Raw genomic sequence first — 9,750 nt, forward strand, 5'->3', positions numbered from 1 at the left:
TGTCTCCACGGCAACAGACACTCCATGAGGTGCATCTCTCATCTGCTTTGTATGGAACCTGTTTTTTTTTCAGTTTTGGAGGATTTATTCAGAAATGGTTTGCTGGTTAATGTTCAGAAAATCTAATAAATTGATCTTTGGATGATGACAAATCATCACTGAAGAGTTCATGCAACTCGGGTCAATTGGTTTTTGAGAAGTTGGTAAAATACAGACATACAAGCCAATAAATAAATAAATACACGCGGACACCAATGTAACTTTCCCCCAACATTCATTGGCGAATGTAAAAATGCAAGCTAGAAGGGTCAGTCGTCCAAAAGACGATCCCAGCACCTCGTGTGCTCACGACACACTCTGTGTTTTCCGCCAGCTTCAAGGACAACTGTTGTCGTGGCGACCGAAGACAACCTGCGATAAATTCAGACGGTGTCAGAAATGTGTGGTGATAATGACGCTGCTGAGACTTATTTCAACTATAACCAATAGAAACACAGTCTGAAATGACAGCCTGATCAGCAGTGATGCTGGGAACGCATGGAGCCTGACCCGCCCCCTTCTCCACTCTCAGCCAATCACAGGTCAACTCTTGTACGTTCAGGTAACACAAAACAATGGGTACACACTAATGTCATCAATAAACCTTAACAATGCAATCAGCCTCCCTTTTTTCAATCAATCAATCAATCAATCAATCAATCAATCAGTCAGTGAAATTCTTTATTTGTCCCCTGGGAGGAGGTGGACAATTAAAATGTTGCATAGAGCAGGTAGTGCAAATGAATAAATAAATAGTGCAACAACAGACTACAACTCCATCTGTGGGTAAATAAATAGCAGTAATAGTAAACATGTGATAATAAAAGTGTGAGTCAGATATTAATACAACAAAGAATGAAGGTCAAAGTTAAATATGTACCAGCAGGCGCAGGAGGCAGGATGAGAAATGAGTTTGTCATTTTTATGTTGAGATCGGGAGGCTGCTGAAAGTAACTAAAAAAGTTACTTATAGTCTAACTTAGTTACTTTTTAAACAAGTAATCAGTAAAGTAACTAATTAACTTTTTAAGGTAGTAACCAGTAATCTGATTACTTTTTCAAGGTAACTGTGGCCACAATGCTGATCAGTGCCACACTGGAGCTAAATTCAAATAGAGTCTTTGAACAACAACTTTTTGGGGGATTTCTCTCCAAACGCACACAAACCACAAGGAAATAAACCACCAGAGAAAACACAATTCAGAGAAACTCAAACCATTTATTAGCAGCTCAGCAGAAACAAATATGAAAGGTCAGCTGACCCTCCAACACCAGCGTCAATCGGTCTCGTGGTCTGCAACGCGGTGCGGCTCAGGAGGAAAAGGGAGATTTCACTGGAAATGTTCTTCTCAGGGACTTTCTGCCCCGCCACTAATACTCCCACTACTGAACCCGGAGGTGGAGAGATGTTTCTGAGCATTTCCAAAAATACTCATCTGCAGGGAGATCATTTCAACAACTCTGCAGAAACCCGTGAAGAGGAAACACTTATGTCTTTTCAGAAGACTTGCTCTCACTCCCACAGTTTTCCCCCAGTTGTAAAAGTAATACAACTTCCTTTGTGTTGACGTTTGTGTAAATCGATTTTGTTAAACCAAAGAGAAACATGCGAGCAACCACTTCACTGATATGCAGAATCCAACAAGTTCAACTTCACATGTTTAGATTGAACCTCGATCCTCCAATCTGATTTTGTGAGCAGAAAAACTGACACGTTTAAGTATCTGAGCAAGTTTGAAAAACAACCGGAATGAAACAGAACGTCTCCTCGTCTGAGTCTGGCTCTGCAGGTTTCTTCCTCATAAAATAGTTTTTTTTCTTTCCACTGTCTCCTCTACCTGCTCATGTGGAATTGTTTTTCTCTATGAAAGTGCCTTTAAATGTGTGGTTTGGTCTCACTCATCTTTTCTGTGTCTCAGTTGTAATCCTACAAAGGGACACCAGGCGGCAGTCTTGTACCAAACTTCATTATCCAAACACGAGGACTGAGAGATGTGTTTGTTTTTTCTTTGTTTGTTTCTGGTAATGCCTGAATATTTGAAACACATTGTGGTCTTTCTTCCTGTCTAAAGCTGCTTCTAAGCCTCTGACAGCAGATTTCCTCCAGCAGGAGGCGAGAGAGGTAAAGCAGGCAGACTCACGTGAAGGAGGGAAACAAAGCCTGAGACATTTGTCCACTGTGTGGAAGTAAAAGACTGACGCAGAGACAGTGTTGATCAATGAATATAAAACGAGTGGAGGTTCTGTCTGCTCGCCTCAGTTTGCAGGGAGCTGGAGGTACAAAACAAACCAACATTGCTACCTCGTGGGCAGAGGAGGAACATCAAGCCTTCTGTTTCTGTCAGCTCCTTTTCTTTTCTTTCTTTCTTTCTTTTTGTCTTAATGAGGTAATAACCTGCTGTGACCTGTTGATCGGATCAGGAAATCATCAGACGCGTGACACCAGAGTACCTCTCTGACAAGCCTTCCCTTTTTTCCATCAGGTGGCGGTGAGCCAAGGTCACTTTTTAATGTCTTCTTCCAAATTAAATTGATTTATTTTGTTGATTTCAAGGCAAAAATGTCATTTTCATTCATTTAACAGTGACATAAAAAAAAAAGAGCCAGAGAGAGAGAGCCACAATGACATCCAGCAGACATTTACAGTCATCCTGGAGAGAACCACGTGTGCACAGGGAGAACATGCAAACTGCACACGCAGAGGGCCTGGATTTGAACCCATGACCCTCCCACTGTGAGCTGAGGGTGCTCACCACTGTGTGGTGCAGGACGGGAAAACACGATCAAAGATTTTTAAATATACAGCCAATGTGTGCAATAAGTGGTTTAGAGATGCGACAGAATAGTATTCATACAGTAATATAAAACACATTATTGTTCAGGGGCCTCATACACACACGCAGCCAATATGCCATAGAGCAACATCAACCTTTAAAGTCTTTCTTTGCTGTGATGCCAAGTATACAGTACGTGATGAAAATTGTTTAATTTTTGCAAAATCAAACAATTCCAGTGGAAAATGTCTACAATCTCAACTTAAAGCCAATTTTAATTAAATATACTGTGAAATGTTAAAAAGTAAAAATGTTTTTACACTCTGACACTGATATCTCAGCTTGGGTCTGCTGCTTCTAAGAAGTTTCTTTCTTTCTTTTTTTTTTTAAAGTGTTTTCTTGGATATTTTCACAATTTGCTTGGTATTTTGGTCGGATTGAAGCCTCTTGCTGGCCGGGTTTGGCCCGGGAGCCTTATGTTTGACACCACTGCTTGTTAAGATGTGGAAACCTTACTATTAATATTACTGTAACAGAAAACCAGAGAGAAAATTGCACATTTTGTGGAAATTTTAAGTTCTAAATGGTGAACTGTGTGTGTGTGTGTGTGTGTGTGTGTGTGTGTGTGTGTGTGTGTGTGTGTGTGTGTGTGTGTGTGTGTGTGTGTGTGTGTGTGTGTGTGTGTGTGTGTGTTTTTAATCCATGCGATCCGTATGAAGAGTAGTCTGTCTGAAATGGGACTGGATTCAAACACGCAGGAAGAGAGTGTCCTCTGTTTCACAGAACGAGAACCACAACCACCTCTTCTCGGCATTACAGTGCCGTTGAGACTCTCCAAGGTCCTGGAAGCTGAAAATAACGTCCCTCTCATTACCTGGGAATCCCTCTTTGACGTGGTGGGAGGGGGGGGGTCCTCCGCTCTGGTCACAGCCTCAATATTGATTCACATGAAAAATGACTTTCATAAAAGCCATTCAGGGTTGTCACGCAATTATGAGAAATCGCTTCAGGTCTCAGAGGGCGGACTGTCAGAGTAACGTTTCCCAAGGAGATCCTGCCGCCAGCCATCATGGCCGAGATTAGAAGGTGATTTAATCCTGAGAGGATTATTTAGCTTTGATTTGATGAGACCTGATTTGTGTTTGAACTGTTGCTGTGTTCAGGTGTCTGGAACAAACGGTAAATGGATTCCACTGCTTGAGCTTTCCCCCAAAGTGCTTTACATTGTTAATAACAGTTAATAGCATTTCACACACCACTGCCTGCTCCTTTCATCGACTGGGAGCAGTTTGGGGGTTCCGTGTGTTGCTCAAGGATACTTTGACATGTGGACAGAGAGGGAACTGAACCGACAACCTTCCCATTGAGAAACAACCGCTGTGCCAACCGAGCCTCAATGTTCATAGCATCTTGTTCTCTGCTGGTTTCAATACATAAACAAACAATAGCACCCACTAGTGGCCCAAAATGCTAACCACATCGCTCTCATTCTCTCTGACTTTTCTGTGTCAACGGACATTGTTTTCAAACAAACGAACAAACGGGATTTTTCTCGAAACTGTTGTGTAAACGAGGCCCGAGTTTCAAGTTAATACACCGTTGAATTCAAAGTGAGCTTGACTTACAGGTGAGTGAGCAACAATTACCATTTTGATTTGGACCGACTCAAAAGCAAAGCTTAAAAGATCAGAACGGAGCCCAAGCTTATCCGGAAAGGCAGCTATTTTTTTTCAAAAAGTTGTGTTTCCAGTGGCTCCGTGTAACATTGTTGTGTGAACGGGAACTGGAAGCTTTACTTTTTCACTTGAAATCGGTGCCAAATCCTTCTGTCAATTTACAATGAGTTGCAGACGCATTTAATTTTGTGTTGTATTTACCTCTGTTAACGTACTTCGATCACTATAATGAACCTCTTTTTTTTTTAAGTTGAATTAAAATACCTTGACTTGTCTTAACCTACAACACTCCTGTGTGTGACTGTGAAATCCACTTCCGTTCGTGTTCGGTGTGAATACTGGGAGCACGCTACACTTTTAGGCTGAACTGGTGTAGACATGTGAAGGTAGATATGATAGATATGTTGGATCAAGGATGTTAGACATGGAGCTGCCAGAAGGAGGGAAAATAAGATGGATGAACGCTTTATTGACTTAAGCAAACATTAAAACACAAGAAAAACTGATAAAATATGAGCCATCGCCTCTGAAATGATGGCGACTGGCAGGCTCATTCATGTGAATTCATGGATTCGACAAGCTCAAACGTGCCAGCATCTCACTTTAAAATGAAGCACTTTGTTTCTGAAAGGTTAAATATTGCAGATTTCACTGGACAGGTTTATGTCACGAAGCCCTTTGCCCTGGTTGGTTCCTCCTCTGGCCTGTTTGTTCACTGGCTGAGTCATCAATCACTTTGTTCGGAAGCACAAAAGCCCCAAATAGATTTCATTCAAAAATATATTGTAGTCAAGCTTAAAAACACATTTCTCTCCAAAAGGTTTGACTTAAATAGCAAAGGTGTCAAAAGGTGAGCCGTGGATCTGAAACACACAGCGAAGGGTTCTGAAGCGACCCGGTGGCGTGTCCACAAGAACATCTCCACTCTCAGCAGCAGTTGCTGGACTCCTGTGTCTGTTTGTCACCCCCCAGCCACAGGGGGGCGCTGTTGATGTTAGCCCTCTGGGATCGGGCCTCTGTGGACTCCCCCTGCATGCCCCCACCCTCGCTGGACAGACGCCTGTGGATCTCGGAGGCCATGGTGAGGAAGGACCGCTCCACGTTATCTGAGCTCTTTGCGCTGGTCTCCATGAAGGGGATCTTCAGGGAGAAGGCCAGATCCTGGGTGGGTGGGGGGGTGGGGGGGTCGGTAGGGGGGGGGGGGGGGAAACAACAGAACAACTCAAGAAGCAAAAACAGCACTTTTCATTTCTATCTGTTTTCTCTTCTCACACCACTCTACAAACTTTACCGCGCTAAATACAACCTGACAAAAGTCTGGTTCTGCAGGTTTTTTCATTCTGCATTATAAATACAATTATTTTCTATTCGGCCGGGGGTCTTAAAGCAGATAAATGCAGAAATGTCTCAAACTGAAGTGAAAAGAAGCGAGCCACTGTTTGAGTTTCCTCCCACAATGAACACCAGAAGGTTCTCCTCTTGTTCTTCACACTGAAGTCATGCGGCAGGGGCTGAGATCCTCCTTTAGAGGGCGCCAGACATCACGAGGATTCTTATTTCTCTCGCAGGCAAATCTTAAACATATTATCGGACCAAAATCAGAGCTGGAATAGTAAATATTGGTCTGTAAGTGGACTATAACTGACAACGTTGACGTGGTGCAGAGTTTAAAAACCAGCAGAAAGCAGAGAAACATGTTTGTGCACATTCACTCCAGCGTGTCACCATGAACTTCAGCACCATCAGAAACACACAGGAACACTCACGACTGACAGATATTCAAAGTTATGCTGGGGCAAAAATTCTGCCACTTATAGCATTTTGGGGCAATTCTATACTGATCAAATCTGAATAAATCCAGTCAGAAGAGATTTCAGGAGAGCCTGTTAAGCTTCTGCATATTTTGTGTCTCAACACATTTAGAATTCATGGAAGAAGACTGAGGAACATATTGATCTTACACGTTGCACAAATATTCAGTCTCCATGTAAATGGCGGAAACACTTCACATTCTCTGAGCGTATGTGTGTGGTTTCATTACAAACACAACCAAGAGCACCCACAAGTGGCTCAACGTGGAAACTACATTGTCTTTAGTTTTCCTGCCAGTCCTTGTTTTCCAAACCTTGTCATGTAGTAGCGAAACTTTTCTGAAACAAAAACATACAAGCCACACGTTTTCATTCGAATCGTTATCATGTGAAGAGGAACAAAGGCCGTGTCCATACGACAACGCCGTTTCATGTAACTGCATGGTTTTGGTCCGGTCATCCACACGGCGCGGCGTTTTGGGAGCCTGAAAATCGGTTGTTTTAAAAACATGTTCCCGAGTGGAGAAATTAGAAAATGCCGCCTCGGCTTTGACGTGTCGACGGGGGATGTTGGATTTGTCTAATTCTCCATTTCCGGTGTATTTATGTGGCAGAGTTACAGCACCAGCTACAGGCCTACATAAGTTTCAGTCGTTTCTATGGTGTTGCGTGGACGCAAATGTTTCCTGCGCCGATGCCTTGTGGGAAACGTTTTAAGAACGATCGGGAGAAAAAAGATGGCTTCTTCCCACACACTGTGGGATTTGAACGAACGTCAGAAGTCACAGGCTCTCCCACTGCAGGAGACGAACGTGAATAATCAGGTCTGCAGACTACGAACACACACTGGCTCGCTACTAGCATGTTACTCCAGCGTGTCACGTTAGAATTTCCTGTTGTGGTCTTTCATTTTCTAACTAAACACACTCCGTGTAAATGAAAGAAACAGGCTACAGGTTGCAGCAGAAACTACGATCGCTCCAACTGTCTCACACTGGATTGAGCTGAATGAGGCCAATAGAATGAGAGTGAATCGAGGCAGAGCTCCTCTCAGACCGTACCTGAGCGGTGGCGGCGTCCACCACCTTCTTGCTGACCAGGTCCGACTTGTTCCCCACCAGCAGCCGGGAGACGTTTTCACAGGCGTAGCGATCGATCTCGTCCAGCCACTGCTTCACGTTGTTGAAGGACTCCTGAGACACAGAGAGAGCAGGGCGAGGCCTGAACACACCTCTCTTTCTCCTTGGTCTTCTTCTTCTTCTTCTACTCCTTCTTCTCCTCTGACAGAGACACAAACACACACCGACCTGGTCGGTGACGTCGTACACGATGATGATCCCGTGTGCCCCTCTGTAGTAGCTGGAGGTGATGGTTCGAAACCTCTCCTGGCCTGCTGTGTCCCACTGACACACACACACACACACACACACACACACACATGGATGATACAGAAGCACGTTGAGGTGACATGCAGTTGTACTCTTCATCGTTTCATGCTCTCACAATCTGCAGCTTCACAGTTTTTCCGTCCATGTCGATGGTTCTGATCTTAAAGTCGACTCCGATGGTGGAGATGTAGCTCTCAGTGTAGGTGTCATCCTGAAGCCGGCAGAGAGACCATATCAGTGTGTGTGTGTGTGTGTGTGTGTGTGTGTGTGCGTGCGTGCGTGTGCTTCTGCTTCCTCACTGCAAAGCGCAACAGCAGACAAGACTTTCCGACCCCGGAGTCGCCGATCAGCAGCAGCTTGAACAGGTAGTCACTGGAACACACACACACACACACACACACACTATTTGGTAGATTTATCAGGTAATGCCAAAAAACATGACGTGATGGATCATTTTCCAGGTTTCTGTGCACTAATGTCATGATTCCTCTCTCGTCGGAAGTCGACTCTGATTTCAGCCCCGTTTACCCGACAACTCATTCAAGTTATCAGGGCAGGACGATTCGTATTAATGTACAAGAAATCCCATGAGTTTTCACCGGATTCCAGTAAATGAGCCGGATTTAGCACAAGGCCATCAGTTGTCCGACACATAAAACCATACAAACAATATAATAAAACAAAGACAATGATGGCAAAATAATTGTCCTATTGGTAAAGTGCCTGTTATTTAAAGTGCATTATTTTCTGAGTGTCTCAAGCTTTGTTGTTAATCCGCCATGTCTTGTACCATCCATTAAAACCAACAAAAGCTGGAGGTAGAGTATTCCAGTTTGTGCAACTTTCGAGCAAAATAGGACTTTATAAATTGGATTTCACAATCCCCCTGGTGGCTGACCTGGTATTAGTAGGACTATTTCATGACTCCCAGTCCATTTTCTCCTTGGACTTGGTAGTTTTATTTTGACAGTCACCGTAAGTATTGCAATAATATCAGATAACAATGTGGTGGAAATGACTTCTGACTACCATCTCCGGTCAAACCAATGGTTCTAATGCATTGAAATGTCAACGGCCTCAGTCCTTTTCAGTGTTGTGCAAAAGAAGGCCTGAGATTGAGAGGCTGAGATCCCATTTCTTCTCCGTGACATTCACCTGCTGACGTGTGCTGTGTTTCAGTCATGCCTAGCATGTTCCCCAATCTGCCACTACTGTTGGTTTGTGTGATTCTGTCCAAAATGACATGGTTCTGCTGAAAGACACCTGTCCTCCAATTACGGTGTCATCTTTGTTTTATCACATCTTATAGCCAAGTAGAAATGAGAAGTCAATATGACTTTCAATTGGACAGATCTGTTCCATTTGACAACAAAGCCCATCAGCCAGAGGCCTGCTGATCCAAACACACTCAGCCAGAACTTTTCATGCATGGCAGCTGTAGTATTTTGGCCTGATCAATAATGCTAAAAGGCCTGTATGTATTTCCTGTTGGAATCTTGGTGCTCAATGTTTTTAACATTATTGGAGAGGAAAGAGCTTGTTGGTCGCAGAAGCTAACACATTAGCACCGTCACCAGATCAGCCAGCAGTACACACAGCCGGAAACGATTACTCATCTTTGTATTCTGTTCAGCTGTAAGTTTAAATAGTCTCTGGTTTTGAATTTCCTGTTGACTTTTCACATCTGAATATGCTTTTCGATCAGCGAAAAGATATGCAGGAAAACAGCCCACTTACTATTCAGGATTCATGATGGTCCGGCGCTCCGACTTATTGAACAAATCCCCCAAAACTTCCCTGGATCCGGATGGTGAACCTGAAAAACTGCCTCCGACCTGTGAAGCTGGGCTCTGTCTTGCTGCCCCAGAGTGTCGGACTGTCGGAGTGTCGGAGTGTCGGACTGTCGGAGTGTCAGAGTGTCGGAGTGTCGGAGTGTCCGTCCTTCGCAGGGCAAATGGCCGAACAAGCCGGAGTGAGCGGCCCGGTGATGAGCTGCTTCAGGTGCATTATTTATTAATGTCCAGAAGCTCCGGTTTCACTGAGGACAGCACCTGGAAACAAC

General features: G+C 43.9%; 1 protein-coding gene across 1 annotated transcript; it reads right to left on the bottom strand.

The window, feature by feature from the left end:
• Positions 1-5,416: 5,416 nt before the first annotated feature.
• LOC308136320 (ras-related protein ORAB-1-like) lies at positions 5,417-9,439 on the bottom strand (the record flags this gene model as incomplete). Its single annotated transcript, XM_080504631.1, has 6 exons — positions 5,417-5,650; positions 7,362-7,493; positions 7,608-7,703; positions 7,804-7,899; positions 7,988-8,060; positions 9,426-9,439. The coding sequence occupies 6 exons, from the start codon at positions 9,437-9,439 to the stop codon at positions 5,417-5,419; spliced, it is 645 nt and encodes a 214-aa protein (XP_080360757.1).
• Between the last annotated feature and the right edge of the window lie 311 nt (positions 9,440-9,750).

Source organism: Blennius ocellaris, assembly GCF_963422515.1.
Source record: "Blennius ocellaris genome assembly, chromosome: 2".
In the NCBI taxonomy this organism is placed as follows: Eukaryota; Metazoa; Chordata; class Actinopteri; order Blenniiformes; family Blenniidae; genus Blennius; species Blennius ocellaris.